Genomic DNA, 24976 nt, shown 5'->3' on the forward strand with positions numbered 1-24976 from the left:
AGGGTGCTGCTCCCTCCGGGACAACATCCTCAGCCTGCGATGAGCTTGCCCGGTCTCAGAGGGTCACCCCAAAGAGGGGCTGGGTGGGTGCAGCACCCAGGGTGGGTGTCCAGCCTCTGCCCTGCCGCAGCCTGCGGGCACCGGGATGCGGAGGGACGGGGCAGAGAGCGGGGATGGTGCGAGGGGACGGGGCAGAGACTCCCCCCCCACCCCCCCCCCACCCCGCGGCAGACACCCTGCCAGCCACGTGTAAAAAAGTGGCGCTGTCGCTTTAAGAGCGGAGGGTGGCGGCCCCTTTAAGAGGCGGGGGGGCGGGGGGGAATCAGCTGCCCGCGCACAACAGCGGGGCCGCGCCGCCACGGTGGGTCCGCGGGGCGGGTGGGGTCCCCCGGGTCCCCCCAGCATCCCCCGAGCATCCCCCGCCCCGGGACCCCCCCACCCACCCCGGGGTCCCCATCCCCACCCGGATCGAGATCTCCCCGGCCTCTCCCTGGTTTGGGGGGTGCTCCGCGGGTCCCCTGGTCCTGCGTGGGGTGCCGGTGCCGGCCCCACTCCTGTGCTACCCCCCCTCTCCCTTTGCTCCGCAGGCGGCCCCGGGGCTGAGCCCCCCGGCGAGGACGTGGCGCGGCGGCGGTGGCTCAGCCCGACCGCGGGTTGCTGTGCCTTTTATCATTAACTTTATTATTATTATTATTTTCATTTTTAACTATTTATTTTTTAACCCCTCCTCCGCCCTGCCCGGGGAGCGCGGGATGGAGGCCCGGGCGCTGCCCCCGTTCCCCCTCCCGGGGGGCTGCTGCCAGCGGTAGGTGCCCCCCAGGGCAGCCCCCCACCACGGGGCAGGGTGCCATGGGGCCGGCCGGGGTGCTCAGCCTGGCTGGGGTGCTCAGCCTGGCCGGGGTGCTGGCGGGGGACAGCGGGGTGCAGCCAGCCAGGACCCCGCTGCCGCTGGACCTGGGGCGCACGGTCCCTCCCGAGGGAGATGCTCTGAGCCACGGCCGGGGCCTGGATGTGAGTGTGGGGGCTGTGGTGGGGCTTGGGGGGCGGCGGGAGGGATGTGGGTGCTGCTGGGCTGGTGGGGTCCCGTCCCGTCCCTGTTTCCCCTGTCCTCGCCATTGCGGCTGGGATCTCACCAGGATTTCCTCCGAAAACCTCGCCGCTTGCCAGGCCAGCGCCTTCCCATGGCCGGGGTTGGGTGGGGGGTGGCGTGGGGCCCTGTGCTGCTGGGGACAGGGATGGGGACCAGGGCTTGCAGCCCCGCTGTCCCTGGCACAGCCTTTGACCCACGCACACGTAGCACAGATGGGGAAACTGAGGCAGGGATGACAGTGACCTACCGAAAGCAGCCAGCAGAGGGGCAGCGTTGCCCGCAGGGCGCCCGATGGCAGCCCTCGCTGGAGGGCGGTGGGCACTCAGGGTGGGGAAGGTACTTGGGGTGCCCGGCCGAGCACCCCATGCTCTGCCCCGCAGTGCTGGGAGGTGCGGAAACACAACAGCTCCGAGTGGTGCCGCTTCATCCGGAGCAATCCCGACTGCCGGCTGGAGGGCGGCTTCCTCAACTACCTCGAGGGGGTCTTCTGCGTCTTCCCCCCCCGGCTGCTCCCCCTGGCCGTCACCCTCTACGTAAGGACAGGAGTGGGGGCGATGCTGCTGGGGGATGCTCTGCTTTGGGGGTGGCGGGGTGGGGACCCCACTGACCCCTCTCTTCTGCCATCCCTGACCCCGCAGGCTCTCTGGCTCCTGTACCTGTTCATCATCCTCGGCGTGACGGCGGAGAAGTTGTGAGTAGCCCCGCGGAGGAGGGGATGGTCCCCGGGGTGAGCGGGAGCCCCGTGGTCCCGGAGCAGCCCCGTCACCCCTCTCCGCCTCCTCCTCTGCCCTTCCAGCTTCTGCCCCAACTTATCGGCCATCTCCACCAACCTGAAGCTGTCTCACAATGTGGCAGTATCCTTGGCGGGTCACAGGGGACCTCGGCCGGGGCGGGGGGGATGCAGGGATGGGGCAGGCGGCCGTGACGGGGGCACTTCGGTGGCCCCTCGGCACCGTGCCACAGGAAACCAATTTGGGGTGCAAGGCGGAGATGGCGGTGGGGTGAGTGGCGGTGTGCTGGCACCGGGAGGGAGTCCTGCAGTGACCAGAGTGGGCAGGCACCCCACGTCCCCGCGGGGAGGAGGCCACCAGGTCTTTTCCTTGACGTCTCCTCTCCATGGTGTCACCTTCCTGGCCTTTGGCAACGGGGCGCCTGATGTCTTCAGTGCCGTGGTCGCCTTCTCCGACCCCCGGACGGCGGGGCTGGCCATCGGGGCTGTCTTTGGTAAGGAGACCCCCACCGCCAGCTCCTCCCCGGGGGCTGCTGGCTCAGGGGGGGTGACGGGTGGGGGGAACATTGCGGGACCGTGGGATGTTCCCCCCTGAGAGGGACCCGTTGTGTTGGCAGGTGCCGGCGTGTTCGTGACCACGGTGGTGGCCGGGGGCATCGCCCTGGTCAAGCCCTTCACGGCTGCCTCCAGGCCATTCCTCAGGGATGTCATCTTCTACATGGTGGCTGTCTTCCTCACCTTCATGGTCCTCTACTTCGGCAGGATCACGCTGGGAGAGGCTCTGGGTGAGTGCCACGGGGGGCTGGGGCTGGGGGGGCGGCAGGAGCAGCCTGGGAATGCCGTAACCCCCCATTGCTCCCCCCATCCCAGGTTACCTGGGGCTGTATGTTTTCTATGTCTTCACCGTGGTGCTCTGCACCTGGATTCACCGGCGGCAGCGGAGGGAAGGGCTGGCCCCCCCAGACCCTGGGAGCCAGGTAAGGGCCGCCCTGGCTGTGCTGACGGGACCCCCGGCGTGCTGGGGTCTCCCTCCACCGCCCCCCCTCCTCTTCTTTTCCCCCCAGAGATGCTGACAGATGCTGAAGAGCAGGAGTCTTCGGGCACAAACAGTGGGGACTACGGTACGTTGTGCCCGGTGGGCTCGGGACCGGCTCCGCTCTGTCCTCGGGGGTCCCAGGGACACCCAGGATGCTGCATGCGTGACCAAGCCCACGGGGCAGCCGTGGCTGGGTGCTACCCTGGGGCAGGGGGATCTCTCTGGGGCTGCATAGGCGACCGCAGCCCCATGCTGGAAGGGCCAGGGGGGGCTGGGGAGCCCCCTGCCCCGCTCAGCCACTGTGGCCCCTCGCAGGTGAGGAGTACCGGCCCCTGCTCCCCTCCCGGGAGACCTCCCTGCGCATCCTCGCCACTGCCCTCAGCCCCTTGGACTACCGCAAGTGGAGGAGGAAGCCCTGGTACTGGCGGCTCTTCAAGGTCCTCAAGGTGAGTAGGGGGGGACACGAGCTGGGAGGAGCCCCCACACGGGGCGTCCCCCTCCCTGCTGGCTCCTGGGGCTGCATCACCCCTGGGCCTTGCAATGGGGATGGTGGGACAAGGACAGGTGGGTTGGGGACAGGTCATGGAGCACCTCCCGGGGTGTCCCAGCTTGGGGGTCCCTCATCCTGCTCACGGCCGCTCCTCCCAGGTGCCCGTGGAGCTGGTGCTGCTGCTTACTGTTCCCGTCGTGGACCCCGACAAGGATGACCTGAACTGGAAGAGACCCCTCAACTGCCTGCACGTCCTCACCAGCCCCCTGCTCTGCATCCTCACCCTGAAGTCAGGCGCCTGTAAGAGCCCTGGACACCCAGGAGGGGACGGGACCGAGATGGCCACCAAAGCCCTGGGGACCACAGGAGCCCTTTGGAGCTGGCACCCTGTTCTGGGGAGGGGAGGAGGGGCCAGTGAAGAGCCAAGCCGGGGGGCCTGGTTTGCAGCTGGATGGCTCCGTCCTCCCCACAGGGGTGGGGGTTTGGGCCCCACAGCATCCAGGTCCTGGAGGAAAAGTGGGGCGGGCCTGGCCTGCCTGGGGAAACTGAGGCACAGAGGGGAGCAGCCCCATGAGGGCTTAGGGTAGAGGTGGCTTTAGGGGACAAGGCTTTACTTTCTACCACGAGCCTGGTTGGATCTGCCCCAGCCCAATGGGTGCCTGCGGGGCCGCTCTGATGCCCCCTCTCTCCACCACATGCAGATGGGCTGTACCAGATCCAGGGCGTCTTCCCAGTCTGGGGACTGGTCACACTGGTTGGCTCTGTCCTGGCCATCATCACCTTCATCACCACAAGCAACGAGGAGCCGCCCAAATACCACTGCGTAAGGTGCCCCCCAGCCCTGAACACCCACCAAGGACCAGTCCAGCCCACTCTGGACTGGGCTGAGGGTCCTGAGGGCAGAGCAGGAGCCAGGACCCCCTTCCCGGTCCCCAGTGTCCCCAGGAAGGACACGGCTGGTTGGAGGTGTGCAGGGTCCTGCAGGACGCACCCAGGGACCAGCTTACCCCTCTGCCTGGCAGGTATTTGCCTTCCTCGGGTTTTTGGCCAGTGCCATGTGGATCAACGCCGCGGCCACGGAGCTGGTGAACATCCTCCGGACCCTGGGCATCATCTTCCAGCTGAGCAACACCGTACTGGGCTTGACGCTGCTGGCCTGGGGCAACAGCATCGGGGGTAAGGGCTCTGCTGTGCCCCAGTGCCACCCCAGGTTCACCTGTCCTCCTGGCATCCCCCAAGGTCTCCCCTTCTCCCTCTGCAGACACCTTCTCTGACCTCACCATGGCACGGCAGGGCTATCCCCGCATGGCCTTCTCCGCCTGCTTCGGGGGCATCATCTTCAGTATCCTTTGGGTGCCGGGGGAGGTGGTGGTGGTGGTACTTGGGGCAGGGGCTGCCTCGGTTTCCCTGCCTGCAGCCCAGGGAGAGCCCCTGCTCCTGGGAGACCCCTGGGAAGGAGCTGGGCAGGATCCATCCCAGAGTTCGTGGGATGTTGGCAACCTCCTTGGTGCCCGCACAGTGCGGGGGGGACTGGCGTGGTATTTGTGAACTGCAGGAGCTGCAGGGATGGAGCCAGCAGCATCCCCCCGTCCCCACTGCTGTCCCAGCCCCAGCGGGGTGGGGGTTTGGGCTGGAGTCTTGCAGATTTGGGATCTGCCAAAGGGAAGGAGGGGAAGAGGCTGTGCCACCCTCTGGGAGGCTTTGTGTGGTCCCCTCTCCTCCTCGAGTGCTCCAGGCTGTATTCACCACAAACAGGCAACGCTTCGGGCTAGGCAACAGCCACGGGGTGCAGGCAGGGAGGAGGAGGGCCGGTGCTGTCCCCCTCCCCAGGGCGGGAGGGACGTGGCCAGCTCCGTTGCTCCCCCGAGGTCCCCTGCGCTGCGTCTCCATCCTGAACGTATCCCAGACATCCTGGTTGGCGTGGGACTTGGCTGCCTGCTGCAGATGACCAGCAGCCAGCTGGTGGTGAAGGTAAGGCTGCAGCGACAGGGTGGCAGGGGTCAGGCTGGCAGCAGGACCCTGGTGTCACTCCACATCACTCCCCATCTCTCCGGCAGCTGGAGCCCGACAGCCTCCTGGTCTGGATCCTTGCCGGGGCCCTGGGGCTGAGCTTGGTCTTCTCCTTCGTGTCGGTGCCAGCGCAGTGCTTCCAGCTGGGCAAGGCGTACGGCGTTTGCCTTATCCTCTACTACCTGGCCTTCCTCTGCGTGGCCCTGCTGACCGAGTTCAGGGTGATCCATCTCTCCGCCATCTGACCGGCCCCACCACCGGCAGGGGATGCACATCCATCCCTGACTCTCGCTCTGCCTCCCTGCCAGATCGGGGCCTCACTGTCCCCTCTCCCTGTCCCTACCAGGGGGACAAGGGCACCTTGACCCCAAACGTGCTGCTGCTGCCATCACATGCTGGAGGCATCACGTGCCAGCCCAGCCCTCGGCCTTTGCTTTCCGGCGGGGGGGTTGGTTTGTTTGTGCTTTGGGAAAGGAAAAGGAGCTGTTAGTCATTAGCTTCGTCCTCTCCCTGCTCTGTTTAATCTTGTTTAACTCAAGGCGGCTCTGAGCAGGAGTGAGGTTAAGACCTCAGCTTCCTCTGGTCCCGGTGGCAGGGGCAGAGGAGAGGGCAGCTCCAGCCCAGGGTCACAACAGGAGAGGTTTTACCTCTTCAACCACTTTACTTTCCCCTCCCCGTCTCCGTCCTGGCTGCTCTGGGACAGGGCTAGGGCAGCCGTGCTAAGCAGGGTAACTCTGTGAAGGTCTGAGCACAAGTTTGTCATTGCAAAGGACGTGACACGTTCGCACCGTGGGTTTGAAAGAGCAGCCGAGGCAAAGCGAGACGGGGTTGAGGTGAGACAAAGCTCCAGGGCAGTGCTTGGTTTTCATGCAAGCAAAGCTGGAGGAAAAAAACAAACAAACCCAAACAACAAACCAAGGGAGGCTGGTTTCCCCTGCTTTTTTAAGCTATGTTTTTCAACCTGAGTTTCAAATCCTACTTTTCTCCCCTCCTAGGGTGGACAGAGCTGTAGGGAAGGACCTGGAGGTTTCCACACAGTGTTAGCCTCTGGCAAGACTAGGTTTAGGCACTGTAAAAAAAAAAAAAAAAAATTGCAATAAAAAAACCAAACACAAACCCAACCTCGACTTGTGTTGTTTGCTGTGAGGGTGTTTTCTCCTCCTCTGTGCTAGCGTAACACAACCCTTACCCAGCATGGTGCTGAGGGAGAGGGAACAGCCGTAGCTTCTCCGGAGCTGAGCCAGCAGCAGCAGAGGGGCCTGGGGGGCTGATGCCCTTGGCCGCGCAGGGCTGTTTTCCCCAGCGCCTCAGGGAAGTGGTTTCCTCCGGGTTCACCAGCAGTTGATTTCTCAACAGCAGTCACATGCGCCTGACTCGGCCCTTTAGTTGCACGTTTGGGAACTGCAGTGTCACAGCGGTCCCGGCACGGGGTCAGCACGGGCTGCGAGGGGCATTGCTCAGCTCCCCTGGGATGGGGACACTGGTGGGGCAGCCCCCCGGTCCCAGGGGAAGCGGAGCGGGTGCGCTGGTGCTTCTGCTCCCTGTCAGAGGGCCCGCAGGGCGCAGGCTAGAAAGCAAACTGCCGTTACGGACGGACAACCACATTTCTGCTCCGCGGGGAGAGAGGGGCTGTTTTGCAAGAAGCACAACCGTCGGACCTGGTTCCTGCTCCCTTCTAGGGGTGCCAGCAGCCTCCAGCGCCTAAATCATTTCTCCTTTTTCTAATCAGATAGGGGCTTTCACAAAAAAAAAATAACGCTCCCTGTGCCTGCAGCTATTGGCTCTGCCCTGAACCTGCTCACAAGTTAGCAGCAGCTGCCGGAATTATCCAGGGAGAAAAGCCCCGCTTCCTTACACACAGCAGGGCTAAAGCAATCAAAACCGCGGCCAACGTACTAATACAGAGGTACAGGGTCAAAAAACCCCTTCTAACCTTAAACATTGCTTTGGGGTAGCTTTAAAAAATGTAAGTTTGAAAGCATTATCTTAACATTTAAGAAAAAACCTGGCAGGGGGGAGGGCAGAAGGGAAGCTGGGCTTTGCAATGTCCAGGAACAAGAATTGAGAGCAGCTCGGCAGGGCATGCATGCAAAATATGCCCACGCAAGCAGTTGCCACCGGAGGGGGAGGGCGGGCACTGCTCCTCTTCAAACACTGTGGAAATGCTTCAGCTGCGGCCAAGCCCCACTTCTGGAATAACACGGGAAGGAGGAAAGGAAGCCGCTGCCTTTACAAAGCCGAGGATGCTTTTTATTAGTGTGCTTGAAAAAATCAAGAGAACATTTTACAGACATATCCATAAAATCATGTTATAAACAAAACGCCAGCATACAAAATCCTGCAGTGCTTCCTCCCTTGCTCCCTACAAAATGATTGTCTCTGTCGTTAGTCTGTGTGTCAGGTGGGGGAGAGGAGGATAAATAGAAGGGGATGCCCCGTACTCAAACTTTGTTTCCTTCCAAAGTCATATGGAAGAAGTAAACTTCTGCAACCCTCCTTGGTTTACAAAAATAATTAATACAGTGTGTACATGGGGGCAGATCAACACCTCAGCACGAAACCACGGAAGCAGCACCCGAGCCCTGAACCCCAGTCCAAGCACTCCCGTCCCTGTGACACGAGAGCCCTGGTATTGCATGTTAAGCAGGGTAGTGCCCCCCTCAATACAGCTCAAAGCTGCAGCTTCTTTCACACCCAGAAAACACCCCCAAAAAAAGTCAGTGACAGCCCTGCAAGGAGAAATAGGCTGTAGGGGAATGTGGAGTTTAAACACAGCCACTTTTTTTTTTTCCCCCTAACCTTCACAATGCTCATTCATCCTGCCCACAACTTAAAACAGAATAAACAACATCTCCTCCAGCCCCAGGACTAATCTGGATAAGTCTCCCAGGCTGCGACTCCATGCAGAGCAACTGCAAGAGCAACAACTGCACTGCTCATTAATTTGTGGTCGAATTTATGGTTTGGAAAACAGCCCTTTAAGGTCCTTCACGGTTCAGCTCAGAAGCAGTTTCATACCTGCAGTACCCAGAAAGGAAACAAAGAGTTGCCCTGAGGCACCCAGGGAATTTGGCAAAGGTTGAGAGCAGGCGCTGGGGTGCGTGCTGCCCAAAAAGCTGCTCACCCCCTCTTTCCACCCCATAGCCCAAATGCTCCCACCATGCTTACGCAGGGAGGGATTTTCAGAAGCAGCTCTGTCTTGCCGACTTTTGAAAGTCTCATCCACCCAGGAAATGCTCCTGAGCTGCGCGGGTAGGATCAGTCCTCTCCCGCTGTCCTTGTGCCATGTGGTGAGGCTACCAAGGAAAAAACAGGTATGTGGGACAAAGGGAATGGGCACACAGATCTCCCACTGCCTGATCTATCTGGAGGAAGGAGAAAGCCTCCCCAGCAAGCTCTACTCTTAGTCTGAACCTGAGAAAAGATCAAACAGCAAGAGGTGAGGGGAGCCTCCCAGCTGACAGATACTTCTAGCCCTCAGCACTTTCTGTGCTGACAGGGAAAAAAAGGGGACTTATAGAGACAGGTTCTCATCACGCTGCAGGCAGTGAAACAGGAGTGATGACGCAGCCTGCCACGATCACAGAATAAACGTGGCAGAGCTGGGAAGGGATCCCTTTTCCCCCTTCCTTCCCATCCCTCAGCTACCAGGTCTGGCAGCCTCCTTGCCAGCTCCAGAAAAGCAGATGGGTGAGAAGAATCGTTCTCCACGTTCCTCCTGCATCCAAAATTCAGGGGAACAGGAAAGCTCTTCAGTGGATCTTCCTAAGATCTGACTCAGTCAGCGTTTGCCAGCCTGAGGAACATTTCTGCAAGCGTGAGAGCAAGGGAGGAACAACACTGCTGCACTGGGACTCGCTCACCTGGATAAACAAAGCAATGACCTGGCTGAGGACTAACCAGCAGCACTGTTTGATGCCCATAAGCTCTCCTTAACCCAGAGCCAGGCAGAAATAAGTCAGACTTGGAGATGTAAAACCTTCCATTTCTTCCTCGTAGTCATCTATCTGAGCTAAGGACCAGCCAGAGGTTTGCCATTTACAGAGCAGATGGCCAAGTGGCAGAGGTCAACAGCCACCGTCGCCCTGCAGAATCCCCCCTCTCACTGAACAGAGACAGGAGCTTCGGGGTTTACAGAGGCGATCCCAGTCCTGGGCAGTGCCACGGGCAGAACTGACCAGCAGCGATGCAGATATTGGGTAGCTACAGCAGAGACGGAGTTCGTCTCCCCAAACTCCTGTCCCACCTATGGTCATGACACGATGAGATGCTGGCCCTCAGTTCTGTCTCCAGCTGCCACAGAACTGCTCGGGGACAGCTAAATTCAATCATCAGAGCTGGATCTACTACAGGGAGTGCATCTAGGTGTGCCAAAAAGGAGGGGAAAGGCAGACTGCTCTTCTAAAAGTGCTGAAATTTCACACCACCTCCCCTTTCTTTGCATAAGGAAGGTGGAGAAGAAACAAAAACTCACTCCCTGATCTTTTATTCCTAGGTTAATGGTACCCTTTAACCAAAAGAGATCTTCAAAAAGGGCAAAAGTTTTAATATTAAGCAGGTGGCTTCAGCACATTTCCTGCTGTTAATGGATTACACACCCCTTTCCCCAAGGTCTGTTAGTGGTAAGACAAACAGCAGGCTCAAGCCTGGGAAGCGGCTCAGAGGGAGAAGGTCTCTGTTCTGTCTGAGATGTTCACTCTGTGCTGAGCATGGGCATCATGCTCAATCTGCGTGTAGCAGCCTTACACAGAGTCCCCTGGGCCTCTGGTTTGTCAGCAATTCACTGCCTAGGGGAAGAGATTTAAACCCTAAAGCCGAACAGTACACTGAACAGATCTATATACATCATCCCAATATATACGCTGTGAAGTAATAATCTAGGTTATTGCATAGAAGGCGGCTTGCGTTAGCTAGGCCTAAATGACAGTCTGGGAGCGTTGTCGGAGGCTCAGGGGCTTCAGAGTGCCGCTGGAAGCAGATGCAGGCTCTTGCAACGGTGTCTGAGATTCCTCTTTTCTGGAATGCTCCTCATACCATTCCTGCAACAGGAGATCAAACACACGGAGATCAGGCTCTGCCCCACACTGGCCTCGCAGCCCCCCAGCAGGACCCCGAAGGGCAGAGCCTTGGGCTGCTCTGCCGTGTGAGGGCACGTTTGCTCAGGCACAGAGGGGCTCTTTCCAAAGCCCTGGATATAACCTAACCTCCTGGAACAACCTGGTGAACTGCAGCACGGCTGTGACGGACGCACCGAGACCTTGCCACCCACAGTCCAAGCAAGAAGTACCAGCTATGGCTCAGCTACAGTTGGTTGAACTGACAAACCTGGGCAAGGAAACATCCCTCTCTCAGGATGTCCCTCCTGAACGTCTAGGACTCTAGTATTGATGTCCTCGTGACGTTTGGGATTTGCAGAGTTGCTTCCAATCCTGGACAGTGCCCAGGGCGTTACAAGATATTACATCCGTGAATCAGACACCAAGCAGAACAGGCAGGGAGCTTCTCTGCAGATTTCCACCCAGCTCCATGGCAAATAACATGTTTATTTTTGTCAGGGAGACTGAAGACTCATCCCCAAGCTAGCTGCCCAAGGGACAAAGGCCAGATTCAAATGCTTACGAGATTAATTCTTTCAGTACTAATCATTACATTAGCCCATGACCTTCAACCTGGAAGTGAATGTCTGGCAGGCACTACAGTGACCAAATCCATGGCATAAAGCTCCTGACCACGAAGGGCACTAGCAGGAATGCCCTAAACAATCCAGAGAATCAGCTGATTTAAGTGCTTCCCATCTTTGTTAGCCTGCTATCCTGAAGGAAAACCAGGCAGCATTGCTCGCACCAAGCAGCACTCTGCCTGGGAGAACGCTTGGTTTGTGTGTCAGACAGACACGCCCGAGCTCAAACACAATCACATTCCAGTGGCTTAACAAATTAGCGTTCAGCAGCCAAGCCCCGGGAACGCACTACGCATGTGCTCGTAGCCCCGGCAAACACCTCCACCTCAGCGAGCCTAGGTAAGCTCCGCCAAGCTGGAGTGCCTACGCACACACCGAGCGCACGGTTACTGTGACTGGGCTGACACACACCTCCACGGCCCGGCACCTGCACCCGCTGAGGAGGCTCCTGACGTGCTCTGTGGTTTAAGAAAGTCCCCGAGTGCCAGAACGGATGAATCTAAAGTATACTTCATCTACTGCCCACCCTTCTCACAGAGCACATGGCTGCCTGGGTCTTGGAGGAAGAAGGCCTCCAGTGTTTAAAAGGATGGTTTGTTATTCTAGGCAATGTTCTGTTCACCACAGAGACTTGCTGGTATTTCCAACTCAGCCCACATACCTGTATCTCCTCCTCATACATCTTCATACTCAAATCACTCTTGGTCCTTGATCTGCGTCCCAGAAACAGTGTTGACATTTGCTAAATTGTTGGGGGAAGGAGGAGGGGAAAAAAAAAAAAAAAAAAAGACACTCATCAGTCACTGAGCAACTCACAGTCTCAGACCGTGGAACTTCAGGCATCTTTCATGCGGATACCCATCATCCACTGATGAGCTTGGGCGATCCTGGGCTCCTTCTGTTGTCATGGGAAAAAGGCATTTTAGGGTGCACATCACCTAAACAAATGCAGGCATCTACTGCAGGCTGAGACGAGTCACACTGAGCAGATCCCCAAAGACTACAGAGGGAGCTGTAGCTCGGATGGATGCGTCTGTCAGTGGTGCTTCATTTAGTCAGACGAACATAATATCAGTGCCTGGAACAATGCTCAAACCCAAGCTTCCAAATAAGATCTCATCTGAGAACAATTTCAAGCCCCACTTGTCTAGACCACACTGTTTCCTCCATGGGCCTGGACTTCTTAAATTGTGTAAGCAGAGAGCCAAACTCTGAATTACTCTCTGACCACATGAGTTATATAAACAGGATTGAGAAGCAAAAGAAACCTCAGGTCTGGCATCATCATTCTGTACTCCACTGCAAGGCTGAGGACAGCATCTCCTTTGGTTCATTGTCTTGGAGACTGCTTCTGATCAGTATCATCATCGCTATTCTGAATTTTGTCTGTGTGAACAAGAGCTCAGCCTTTAATTACCAAGCCAACCAAAACAAATAAAGGTCGCCTAAGAGACTGTAGCACCTGCACTTTGTAGTGGTGACGCAAGAATATAATAGCTATTATTAAAACAACCACTTAAGCTCTTCCCAGATGCATGAGACAACAGTTCTGAGACAAGAGCAGTTACCCAGGTCAGCTCGTTTTCCCAATTGTCCATCCTGTTTTAGAACGAAAATGTAAGCAGCGCCATGGAGAAAGGAAGCCCAGTGTTTGGAATCGATACCATCATATTGCTGCATAATGTTTCAGGACTGTCCAAGCCTAAGTGTACGATGGCACAGAGAGAGAGGCAGGAGAATTACAAGACAGTGGCTTCCTTGGAGAAAAATAAATATACTTTTTTCCAGTCAGTACTGGGCCAGGACAGCTCTAAGCGAAGTTTACAGGCAATAGCAATGAGCCTTTGTCAAGGCTATTCAGAGGGCAGGGGAAACTCAGCTGCTACTTTTCTAGAGCAGCAAAACTTTGTGTCGATGCTGTAGAGTCCTTCCAGTAGCTCAGCTCTCAACACTACAAAGACACATGCAGCTTCTCTCTTAAGACAGCAAAAAGGCACTGGTGGCCCGGGCACACCTCCCTCCCCCGAAGCCGAGAGCTTGCAGTAAGTGTTTCCTCTTACCCCATATTTGTCCATTTGCAAAACAATCTTCTGCAGCTGAGCGGTTTCAGTGGCAGCTGAAGTCCGCTTATACAGCTCGATTATGCCAACCACTTCCTCCTTGGAGATCTCCTTCTCCAGCACAATGCCGTTGTCTTCTGATAAGGCAAGAAAAAGAAAGAGGAAAAAAAAATCTCCAAGATGAACATTGCTTCGTCAGCCGCTACGATAATTCTGGAAGGCAAAGCTTAACAGCACACAGGACCAAGCCAGATGTCAGGCACAGCCTGTACCTACTTTTGTCCTAGAACGTGTATGTCCTTGTCCCGCAACAAGGCAGGGAAGAAGTTAACTAGTGTGTAGGGCCAGCAAGCATCTCAGCTTTTTAAAACATCAGGCCCCTCAGTATCTTAAAAAAAAATCTTGTAGCTTTTTGCTTGCCTGTAAATTAACCAGCAAAGCAAATAATCACACAGGGATTGCTGCCTTTTGACCTTCAACTGCCTAACACAGCTTGGGAGTTCAGTGCTTACAAATGTCTTCCACTGCACCCTTCAAACTGGGTGCAGGAGGGATCACGATGAAAAGTGCTTCTGTAACTAACAACACCTAGCTCCTACGGGCCTGCATCACACAAATTTGATCTTCTGGCACCTAAGAAAGATGAGGGGCTGATCAAAGCTACTCCCGTGGCTGGGGCCTTCATCACATTTCTGCGGGGAAGATTCCGATATTAAATGTATGAGTGCAAGTAGCTCTATCTCCTTCCTGCAGAAAAATGTAAAGAATTATTAAGATTAGTCTGCACGGAGAATGAATAGAAAAGTCTGGGTGTAGATCACCTGAAGGAATAGCAGGAGAAGGGCTTTAAGAGATTAATGTGTTTATGGCACCTAATTAGCAGGTCATGAAGTTACCTGCAGTTTCAGACACGCAGCTCAGGAGACAAAGGACTGTGAGTAAAACTGATGACTCACAGGGGTGAGGGGATGGAGAGACTAGTCACTGTCAGTTCCTAAAGCGTACAGAAGGGCATGTCCAAAACCAGCACTTAGTCACCAGTCTAAGTACAACTGGGAGATGTGGAAAGAAGTGGATAGGCAGCGTCTGTTGTCCTCCATGTCATGGCAGAGAGTGCTGGCAAACACTCTTGGATCCAGCGTTTTGGTGCCTGAATGCTGGACAAGCCACCTGGAGACACATTCTGGTGCCAGTGAGTATATTAGAGAGGAAGGGAAATTGGTTTTAAAAGAAGAATCACCTTCCCTTCCTGTAAGGTCTCTTGTTGAGCTTTGCTACATCATTGCTGTAACGTTTCGTAGATTTCTTTCATGAAATGCATGTGGACTTCCTATCTTCCAGTAATTTGGTTGAAACGGCTCCAGTAGTTGAAGTTTATACGTGTGCACGCGTGCACACACACACACATATATAAAAAACCACATACATACATACACACACACACACACACACTTTTGGGGGAGTGCTGGGGGAGAGATGAGGGACAGAGCAGGAAGGCCAGACAGAAATATCACACAAAAGCATAAGAATGAGCTTAGGCAGTCAGGCTCAAAAAAAAAAAAAAAAATCTGGTCTTTGCTGGCCCATCTCATTCTCTCCTACAGACATACAACACCAGGGAGAGAAAACACAACATTGTAGGTCAACCAGTCCTCAGTTCTGACCTTCTGAATCTTGGTTCTTCCGAGTGTAGTTCATGCGGAAGACGAAAGCATCCAGAATAAAAGCCACGATGATTGTCATCACCACCTGGGAGAGGACATGAACAGAAGAGATCAGGAGGCTGCTGCTGGGGGATTTTTCCAGCCCAATTCAACAGGAAGCTGAGCATCTGGTCTGTGCTTCAACTCTATGCTTCCCATAGCAGAGGGGATGCACATGTCACACATCAACCTGTGAGTAAACTGCTAACAGTCAACCACAACAGGGACAGAACAAAACTCTTGTGCTGCCCTAGTCCTTACCCCAGGCCCAGATTTGTGCAGCATCAGCTTTGTCAAGGCCCCTAAATTCAACTTTCTGCAAGTGATGTGGACTCACACCTGCTTCTGGAAGACGTTTATGTAGAAGGGCAAAGTTGTCCTTATTTAGGGATGGAAGCTCCCTCTGGAACGCAGTAAAAGCCGTCTCCCCTCCTCATCCCCACTATTTGATGCACGAAGCATGTCCAGAAACCTACCATGGTCACAATATAGAAGATCATGAAGTAAAGACGGCTCCAGTGAGTGGTTTGGGACGTCACCCCTTCCTAAAGAGGAGAGGGAAGAAGTCAGTAGTGCACAAAAGGAGGGAGAGTCTGCTGTTAACTGCTTGCCAACAGACATAAAGCAGCATAAACACTATCTATCCCTCATTCATGGCTCCAGAGTTAGTCCCAGGGACTGCCTGTGCAGTGCTCAATGCCCCAGTTGGTCCTTGCAGCTAATCTGCCTCTCAGGCTAAAAAGAGAGGTTCCTATGTGCAAACACACAGAACATTTAAAGCTTGTGGCTGTAAGAGCCATTGCTGCTATGAGAACACAGCTTGGACAGCAGGGTCATAAGCTGGAATACAGGGTGACTTCATTTGTCCAGGTTGTGAAACCTGGCATGAAGGCTGGTCAAGATTCACAAGAAAACATGCCCAGCAGCACGCCAGAGGTCAAATGCCACCCAACGATCAGGACCAAAAGATGTCTGGCAACAACAAATGACAATGTTGGGCCCATCTCCAATCACCAGGGGAAGAAAGTGGTGGTGTGGAAGATCTAGCTCAACTGGCAAAGAGTCTGTGCTGTCTATACACACAAGGTAGCTGAGGTTTGCTTACCATGATGATGTACCAGTCATTGACGACTGTCAGCTCAAACAGGGTGACTGTATACAAGTGGGAGAAAAAATACAGACAATTGCTTTATCCATCCTGACCTACTTTACAGTGATTCTTAGACAAAGTATTTGACAGGGAAGACTGACGCAAGCCACCAAAGTTTCAATACAGCCAGCAAACCCGGAGACAGAATGCAGACCCTCATCACTGCAACTGCTTCAAAGGGGGTTAGACCCACAGGACCACGAGCATGGCTTAATCTGTATTTCTTAAAAGAATCAGAAACAGACCTGACTCTTTCCACCAGAGAGCATGGAGACCTCTGAAATCTCCAGGAGATAAGCACCTCTGCTCACACATTAAGAAAAATCATGGAGAGTAATCAACACATTCAAATTATTCTTCATCAGTGGGTTTAAAAAAAAAATGTATTAGCATCACTGTTGGTTCTTTAGAAGGGTAGTGACTTAAAGCCCTCCTTAAAGATCTCTGGAAGTCTTGTCTGATGACCAGTCACAACAGATCTGCTGGCTGCACACTGGCTTTTAAGAGACATCTGCTTACCTTGCAAAACAGTCATGGCACAATTAGCCAGCTGGAGTTCTCCAGACAGAAAGAGCAGGATGCTGAGTGTTTGAGGTGCATTAGTAGGACTCTATGGGAGAGTCCCAGGCTTACATGAGCATTAGAGTCCTGCCATCCAGCTCGGCAGGAACACAGATGCAGTAAGGAATAGTTTTTGCTACGGACAAAACTGCCCTTACCAAAGCTGTTCAAAATGTTGTCAAAGTTGTTGAGATAGTAATAACCTTCTTCCACAACCGTCTTGTTGCCAACTGTATGATTCACCCAGCGGTAGGCATCTGCAACTGTGCTTGTGCTGGTTGGAGAAACCAGGACAAAGAATAAGAACTGGAAAAGCAAGGAAAATCTCAGGGGTTATAAATATCAAAACAGAAGGTGGTGAGCAGGGTGGCAATTTCTACCTCTTGGCCAACACTTTCCTTTTTCTCTGAAAGAAAGCCTCTCTCCTTCACAGCTCACCACAAGCCCAGGGAGCACATGGAGTCCTTCTAATCATTCAGCAAATATTACACCAGAGAAACCAAGCATTTGAGTTAGACTCCTTGGCTCACACCCTTAAAGCTTGGCATTTCCAAGTGGTCTGCCATCATTTAAGATGAAAAGGGCACAGGACAGCTTAGCTTCCAAGACCAGGTGAATTTATCTTGGTACAAAGTGAGGCCTAAATATGTAACACGTCTGGCCAAGCAACTCTGGCATCACCAAGACAAAAATCTCAACTTCACTCTAGAGCAGATGTTACAAGAGTTTCCAGCCACGGTACCATGAAGAAGTCCTCCCAGTGCAGCTACCTGAGGCAAGTTACAGAGCTCATTAAAACCAGCCAGCCCTACCACAGAAATCTCCCCCTTTCCAAATGCAATGCAAAAGCCGTTTCATCCAATCTTACCTAGAGAAATGAAGTGTCTCCTAGATTTTCGCAGCATGTTGCCTTAGCTGCAAAGCCTCATTTAGACCCATCCTCTGGCCCCTTCTCCACAGGGAGACAGAGCTGCCAGAGCTCACTACTGCTGGCTGTGCACCAAAACCACTGCAGAGGGGGATGGATTTGCGGTACTCACTTGCAGCAGTTCGGGTAGACCACGCCAGCAAAGAACTCCATGCCAACAATGGCAAAGCAATAGTAGAAGATCAGCAGGGTTAAACCCAGGCTGGAGGCAAAAACAGAAAGAGTACTGTGCTACTGAAGAGTTGCTAAGGCAGGGAAACACAAAGTCACAGGCTGGTTGCTCTGGAAGGAATTTCCAACGGATGGGAAGCAGCACTGAAAACCCCAGACCACCCTTCCTGCCACTGTGGCTCTGCAGTTCTTTGCCTGCTCTCATTCAAGAAGTCCTTGGACAAGGAGCTTGCCACTCGCTGAAGAGAGAAACTAAAGAGCAGCCTGGATTCCCTCCCAGTCTGTCTTTTTCTGGTAAACAAACATCTCTCCACAGTTTCTTTAATAAAGAACAACACACACTGTTTCTGCCAGCTCCACATCCTTGGATGCAGGGACTGTGCCAAGAACAGGGTTCTCTAGCTAACACACTCTGCTCAGACCTCCTTCAAGGGAATAAAGTCTGAGGATGCCCCACTCAAACACCAAGCTCCTTCTGCCCCACCATTTCACAATAATACTCTCGAGTGGACGTGCTAAGGACAGGGAAACATCTGGGGCTGAGTATATTCATGCCAATGTTCCTCCCAAATGGGCCTCCCCTCTCACCAAAAGCTGGGACAGGGTAGAAAAATTAAACAAGCATCGACTCGTAGTTATCCTCCTAACACAAAAGCAGGAGGAGGCCCAGGGTGCTGGAGTGTTGCTTATCGCATACTGCTCCAAGAAATTCAAAGATTAACGCCCCACTGCAGCACACTGAAGAATCACTAACAATCTATTGACAGATCAGAGCATAAACACCCTTAGAAGGTTTGACGGGTCCCTATCCTGACCCCAGCCCTAGACACTAAACCTTCACTCCCCTCTCCCCACCATCACCCGAAGAGAAGAAGTTAGTACCTGGCCATCCGGGGGAACAACTCAAACATAGTGTCCAGGACATTTCTGTAGCGTTTCTTCAATTTAAATAGCCTGAAAGGAGAAGCCAGTAGTTACCTACACACTGCAACTCTCCTAGTGTTGTTGGAAATAGTTAAAGAGAGTATCACCGTTCTCTGTACCTCCCAGGTCAATGAACAGTAAGGTTTCCTGACACCAAACTCACAGGATCTGCTCTTGCTCAAGTGGTCTCCACTCACCTAACAACGTCCCGCTGTCCCATCTGAATGTTTAGGACACATTCAATTAAGCGTTTACAGGATTGAGGAATCTCAAGGAAAAATCTACTTTTACACAGCACGATGCATAAATAGCTATTTTTAAAAAAATAATCAGAAGAACTTAAACTAGTCCTGTGTACAGGGTCAGGATTCATTACTTCTTTCCTCAGACAAGCTTTTCTGTGTTTCCCCCATGACCCAATAAAAATTGATGAAAGAAAACTACATTGTGCCTGCTAATTTAAGATTTGGCAACTCCATCAGCCTTTACAGAGTAACACAGCTGCCAAACACAGGCTTTGGCAGGGGAGCAACAGAGAAAACATTTTTCCCCCCCCCTTGAGTGTCATAAAGTGTTCTTTAAATCCTCACTGAAGAGCTAAATTACATTAGCTTGTTTTTAACAAAACAACATTTTGCCTCAAATGCCTTCCCCCTATGGCTCTCAAAGCGTTCTGCAAAGGTGAATGTACCTCCGTCACAGCCTCGAAATGAGAGGGTTAATCAGACCCCTCTTACTGAGCTGCAGAGAGGTTACAGGCCACAGTCTTGCTTAAAGTGTGAGATGCAGTTGGAGCAGGGTTGTACTTCACCCTAGAAAGCAGCATCCTTTGAAAACTGTAATTTCTGGTAATTCAATGGAAATTATTAAACTGGCTCAGACTGTCTCACCCTGACAGGAGAGCTTTTCTCTGAACAGCATCAGACAATTTAGAGGAGGTGTAAGAACCCCACGAAGGCAGACACAGGATAATCTGCCCCCGGTAAATCCCTTGATCTCTATTAGAGATCAGCTTAAGCTCCAAAGCACGGGGTTTCGTATCCCATCCCAAGTTTTTGTTATCATTCATTTTGATAACTCTGGCTAATCTCATTACCCCACGCAATTCCTGTTGGCCATGGTCACGTACCCACAGAGCAATCCTTGCCCTCTCCTGGTAAGGAGGTCGGTCCCCAACTGGATTGATGGAAAACACGCCTGGCCGTTTGCCTCCCCACCTGCTCTCTGTAACCCCGCACAGCCTTCCCGTCTCACCTCAGCAGCTGAAGGGGTCGCAAGACCACAATGAAGTAGAATGGCTCCATGTTAAACGCCAGTGCCATGAGCCCCAAAAATGCAAACAGGGTGACTGAGAAGTCAAAGCTGGAAAGAAAAAAATAAAATAAAACAAGAGCAATGATTTATCACTAGTGTTTCAGCAGAGAAGCGGTACTTGGTGCTGCTCCAGCCTAACAAGATGCACAAGGCCAAGGGCAGAAGAATTGTAATAGCCTGCTGATGGCCTTGTCTACATGCCTAAAAACTCATCTCACAACTCGGTCTTTCTAACCCAACAATTTTCACCACCTCTCTCTCAAAAACATCAGTGCGCACTTACAGATTCCAGCCTGAGGACAGGTACTCAACGGGCCCCAGTCCAGTGGTCTTCAGGAGCAGCTCCACACCATAGACTGTAAAACAAGATGATAGCCATGGTTAGAAATAAGCAGCATCACAAGGAGAGCTTATGCAAAGGCTTGCCCTCAAAGATGTGTGGTGCTTGAAGTACAGAACTTCTGAACATAGGTTTAACAGAACCCCACCCATCCTCCTTATTCTTGGTGAGATGCAAAAGAGACATTTTCCCTCCAAATCAACACATTTTCCTGTATTCATGGCGATTTCTCTCCAGAGCAGTCTACAAAACACTTAGTTGTCTAACGCGCTATAAATGTTGAGGCACAAGCTCCTGTAGGAAAGGCCAGAAAGTGGTGTAGGGAATTCAGTCCTGCCTGTTTATTTCCCTCTATCTCAGTGGAACATATCCACATCCCATAGCCTAGCCGTGACCTGCAGGGAGAGATCCTTTCAAAGAAGAGCCATCTACTTTCACCCTCTGTCCTGGCAGCACCTTGTGGGCCTGTAGGTTAAAGAACACCATAATAACATGATGATGCCCTGTTTGTCATCCCAAAATCTTTCTTTCCAGGTTCCGAGGAGGCGGGGTGGGAGAGAAGCAAAGAGAAGAGCTGGATGACAACATCCTTGTGAAAAGAAGCGCTGCAGAGTGCCTCTGCCTTCAAACTTTCCTAACAAGTGTTTTGAAGACTAATGGCCAGGGAAGCACTAGAGCTACCCAGCAGTCAAATAAGAGGTTAGCAACCTCTCCTAGATTCTCCAAAGAACCTCCTGCTGCAGTTTTACACACTATTTTGATTCAATGGAGCTATACTTGCTTCTCCTCGAGCAAGAGACACTGGCAGGAGAAGGGAAGTGAATTCACATCACTGAAGAGTTCTATGGCAGTGCAATGAACCAGCACATGAAGATGCAGTTGCTTACACTCGGGCTGAAAAGGAAGACTAAGGTACATGTTCGTGGAGGGGATGACATTCAATTAGAAAACTCAGCTCATCAACTAGTTCTTCTAGTCCTTTCAGTCTTCTCCTCAGCATGCCCCTGCACTCTGTACTCCAACAGGACTGCCTTGCTTTGTGTGGCAGAGAGCCATCTCACAGCTGCAATCAGATCAGAGCTGGTAATGCCTCCTGGAATAGTCAGTGAAGCGCAGAGCAACGTGAGCAACTCCAGACAGAGCCATCACAAGTCTGGAGGAGCTTATCACTTTGCACGCTGTGCCTAACAAACGAGGCTATTCTGCTCTGAGGGCTGAAGCCAGCTTTAAGAGTAACACAGCAGCTTTTGCAGAGTCGCACCAGAGGTAAGAGGCTGCCCAGACTGCAGTGGCACAGGGAGCTGCGTAACAGTGCAGCAGTGTTCACATGGGTCTGTGTGGATGCTGACGATCCCTGGCAGGCACAGCATTGTTCTAGATGGAGTCTGTACACCTGTGGTTAAGTTTTAACTTCAAACTGAATAATCTTCTGGGAACAGAGCTGTCTATTCCCCTCCCAGCTCCTTATGAAATGACACAGCTCTATTGGGAGGCATCAGCTTACTTGTGAGGAAGACGATGTAGCTCCACGGGACGTTTCTGGAGAAGAAATTCCCTCCTGCAAGACACAAGAACTTTTTCTAGCCTTCCCTTTTTTCAGTCCCCCAGCATCATAGTCAAGAAACAAGCTGCGATGTTTCCTACCTTGCAGCATGAAGGTTTCAACAAGAATCCAAATTCCATTCACAGCCACCACAGTATCTGGAAAACAAAGTAAAAACCCATACCAAAAACATTCCTGGACCAGAGGACATCCATTTCCTAGGCTAACAAAAAGAGTACAATATAGGACAAGTGGCAGGGTCATTGTTTCCAATTCAACGAACAAATTGAACTCGTAGCTTGGGAGAGTCTTCTATCCTGACTTTTCCCAGGCCTTTAACAGATGCAGTACCTTTTTCTTCAGAAGGAAACAAAACTAAAACAAAACAATGGTCTGAATCATGCTCAGTCATTTTTACTCATAATTATCTTACATTCTACCATGTTATTACCTGCATATTTCAGCTTCCTCCTAGTTCTGGAACAAGATCTCGAGAACCACTAGGTCCCCAACAGTGCAGGACAAAGCCCTGTCGGCTTGGATCTATCGCTGCTCCCCAACATTCAAATCCTGAGAACTGAAGGTGCAGGACTTCTCCTTTTCACTCAGATCTCCTCACTCCACCCCACCCTCTTTAGTTTAGCATCCCAATTTACAAAAAACTTCTCCTCCAACGTTCAAAAAACCTCCAAATTACTGAGTAGGAACAGATTGTTTAGAACGCAGCAAGTAGCACCATGAGTAAGCACTCTCCTCTAGAGAAGAGGAGCACAGAATCATTCTCGCAGGCAGTACAGTTGCCAAGCAATCCCTCCAGCAACGAGGATGCTTGCACCTTCTCAAGTGCAAACAGAAGAAGGTGGTTAACTGGCAAGGCAGTTCCTTACCCAGCATCCTTCAGCTGCAAGATAAAAACCTCAAGGCTTGTGAAAGCTAACCACCAACCCACCTAAATGCAACAAGCTGACTCTTACAGAATCAGACCCACAAGAGCGTTATGAAAGAGTGAACCAACGAGCCTCTCCAGAAGACTCGACACAGCGAGAGCTGAGAGTCCAGGCTGCAGTAGTGGTCGGTACGAGTATGCAATTCCCTCTCTCTCTGCCAAAACTCCAAAATTTGTACATGAGCCATGGCTCAGACCAAAGACCAGGCCCCACCACGCTAAGTCCTTGCGAGGGCTGGCAGACACAGCATACCAGACCCACGTGATCACGGGAGCCTAGCAGAGAGACAGCTCGTTACTTCTACTTACACATGGTGTATTGGAACACACGGGACTTCACAAGGATGTTGATGCCTGCATGAAGGAAAGTATGACAAAACAAATGTTTACGCGATCCTCCACACCTCACACACAGATTGCTCTATCTTCTCCTTAGAGATATTTTTCATACCAATCCTCAGCACAGAAGCCAACAGATTAGCAGATTATTAACTTTTACTTCTCGGGACCAAGTTCAAATTTCCTCCAGAATTTTAGCAGCAATGAACTCGCTATCCTTAACCCCTGAGATGCCCTTTTTTTCTCTATGTACTAGTTCTGTGGTGTGGACAGAGGTAAATGCAGCCGCTGAAGCACTGCCCGTGTTTAGAACAACACATATGCTGTCAAGGAGGGTTGAGTGCATCGGCAGAGATACATAGGACTCCTATGGCAGCTGTGTGTTTGGATCAAGATGGTGTTAACTGTTTCCCACTAGCATAAAACACTGAAAAAGAATTGCAGATAAGTTCTTATTTCTGAATGGCTGCATTCAGTCAGGAAACTTGGAACACGAGAGATAAATCACATTTGCCAGACAGATTACACTGATGGGTATTTCAGACCTCTTTCCCCTTCTCAAGCAGCTGCACTTGACCTGTACGAGCGCTGCAACCACATCTTTGGACTAGGAAGACTAGCAGCTTTTGTGAAAAGACAAATCCCACTCCACAGTCACTGCTCTGAGTTGCCGCCTGGGATATGGAGAAACTCTATAAACTCTACTAGATTCAGCAATCATAAATCTCCACCTCACCTCTCTGCTGAAAAAGGAATACAGCCCTCCACGACCTCAGGGTCTGGTTCGCTACAGAGCTTCTGCCAAGAAGTCTCTTGTTTTAAGGAAGCCAGGGTTTGGGTCAGCGCACAGGCAATATTTACATGACAGAAATCTTCCTTGGAGACTCTGAATACAAGGCTCTGGCCTTGGAGGCTCTGAATACCCAGAGAGTTGGTTAGTAGGCCTTCCCTCAGCTGTTTACCAGGGCCATAAGAGAGGGTCCCTTCAGAGGGCCCTGTCTTTGTAAAGAAAGGCTCTTCCTGTTAGTTGAACACATGCTGTCATGCAAACACAGCCTGTTACCTTTGAAAATAAGGAATGCTGTCCGTGGAAGGTCATCAAACCAGTGCTCGCGATTTCGTTTTGCCTGGAAGCGAAAGAGCCACGATCAGAAGTAGTCAATGCTACATCCATACAAAAAATGTGCAGTGAGAGAGACCCACCTTATCCCCATCATCTGCTTCTTTTAGATTGCCTTTGTTTCCTACCCACTTTCTCTTTAATCACTGGCCTCCTTTACTCTCCCTCACACACACAATTCCCCTCTTCTCCACCCAATAAATACTTACCTTCCATTTCAAGCCAACAACTTCATAGAAATTGTAAAAATCCTTTAGACTGCAAAACAGAAAGAAGCATCTGATCAGAGCCTTGGAGTTGATTAGATCCTTAATTGTCCTTGTCAGGCATCATCAGTAGAGAGACCCTAGAAGTTATTAACTCCTTATTAGAACTGTAACCGCAGCTGATATAACTCAACACTGACTTCTTCCCAGTCTGGCCAAAGGTTACTGGCTGACAATAGCCAGAACAGGGTGCAAAGACTACCGTCTTTCTGTAACACTACAGCCCTTAGAGGAAACTCTGACTCTACTGAACTCCAGAATTTTACCACTGAGAGGAAAGACCTGAGGCTTAGATAACAAACTCCAAGGGACAGAGATTGTACTACTTTCATGAAGAAGTCTCGGATTGTCTTAATTAGTCGTACAGTCCCTTTCTAACGTCTTTGCACATTTTCTTTTCAAGGTAACAATGAAATTTGAAAAAGGATATGAAAGCAAAGAAACTCATAAAACATGAGTGCCTGTCTAGGTGCTCAGGGTCAGGCCTATAACAGCTTTTAGGTGTCTGAAAGTGAGGATGCTGAACTTCTCAGACTCTTACTGGTGTATTTAGGTGCCTGAATTTAAGAACTCAG

General features: G+C 52.2%; 2 protein-coding genes across 2 annotated transcripts in view; one reads left to right on the forward strand and one right to left on the reverse strand.

Annotated features, from left to right (window-relative positions):
* Positions 1 to 653: 653 nt before the first annotated feature.
* SLC8B1 (solute carrier family 8 member B1) lies at positions 654 to 6466 on the forward strand. The gene is made up of 15 exons (XM_050906515.1): positions 654 to 1011; positions 1471 to 1623; positions 1729 to 1781; positions 1887 to 1944; positions 2182 to 2314; positions 2438 to 2605; positions 2691 to 2789; positions 2876 to 2941; positions 3172 to 3302; positions 3505 to 3646; positions 4048 to 4169; positions 4369 to 4522; positions 4608 to 4688; positions 5253 to 5317; positions 5404 to 6466. Exons 1-15 carry the CDS (start codon positions 850 to 852, stop codon positions 5599 to 5601), a joined length of 1785 nt encoding a protein of 594 aa, XP_050762472.1. The 5' UTR covers positions 654 to 849; the 3' UTR covers positions 5602 to 6466.
* Positions 6467 to 7580: 1114 nt separating this feature from the next.
* TPCN1 (two pore segment channel 1) overlaps positions 7581 to 24976 on the reverse strand; it is a 49524-nt gene continuing 32128 nt past the window's right edge. The window contains exons 12-27 of the mRNA XM_050906719.1: positions 24345 to 24393; positions 24079 to 24142; positions 22986 to 23030; positions 21832 to 21888; positions 21692 to 21745; positions 20131 to 20203; positions 19788 to 19895; positions 18492 to 18563; positions 17551 to 17640; positions 16669 to 16784; positions 15905 to 15951; positions 15276 to 15344; positions 14761 to 14845; positions 13097 to 13233; positions 11698 to 11778; positions 7581 to 10395 (exon numbers count right to left, since the gene is read on the reverse strand). Coding sequence (XP_050762676.1) covers positions 10273 to 10395; positions 11698 to 11778; positions 13097 to 13233; positions 14761 to 14845; positions 15276 to 15344; positions 15905 to 15951; positions 16669 to 16784; positions 17551 to 17640; positions 18492 to 18563; positions 19788 to 19895; positions 20131 to 20203; positions 21692 to 21745; positions 21832 to 21888; positions 22986 to 23030; positions 24079 to 24142; positions 24345 to 24393 — 1270 coding nt within the window. The 3' untranslated portion in view covers positions 7581 to 10272. The remainder of the gene's footprint in view (positions 10396 to 11697; positions 11779 to 13096; positions 13234 to 14760; positions 14846 to 15275; positions 15345 to 15904; positions 15952 to 16668; positions 16785 to 17550; positions 17641 to 18491; positions 18564 to 19787; positions 19896 to 20130; positions 20204 to 21691; positions 21746 to 21831; positions 21889 to 22985; positions 23031 to 24078; positions 24143 to 24344; positions 24394 to 24976) is intronic.

This window comes from Gymnogyps californianus, chromosome 16 (genome assembly GCF_018139145.2).
Source record: "Gymnogyps californianus isolate 813 chromosome 16, ASM1813914v2, whole genome shotgun sequence".
Classification (NCBI taxonomy): Eukaryota; Metazoa; Chordata; class Aves; order Accipitriformes; family Cathartidae; genus Gymnogyps; species Gymnogyps californianus.

What these genes read in the sequence shown, in the direction of transcription:
- SLC8B1 (XM_050906515.1), top strand. Translation starts at nt 850, where the DNA reads ATGGGGCCGGCCGGGGTGCTCAGCCTGGCTGGGGTGCTCAGCCTGGCC. An exon ending in GGCGTGACGGCGGAGAAGTT is followed by an intron (nt 1,782 to 1,886) that starts GTGAGTAGCCCC and finishes CTGCCCTTCCAG; the next exon opens with CTTCTGCCCCAACTTATCGG. An exon ending in CACGCTGGGAGAGGCTCTGG is followed by an intron (nt 2,606 to 2,690) that starts GTGAGTGCCACG and finishes CCCCCATCCCAG; the next exon opens with GTTACCTGGGGCTGTATGTT.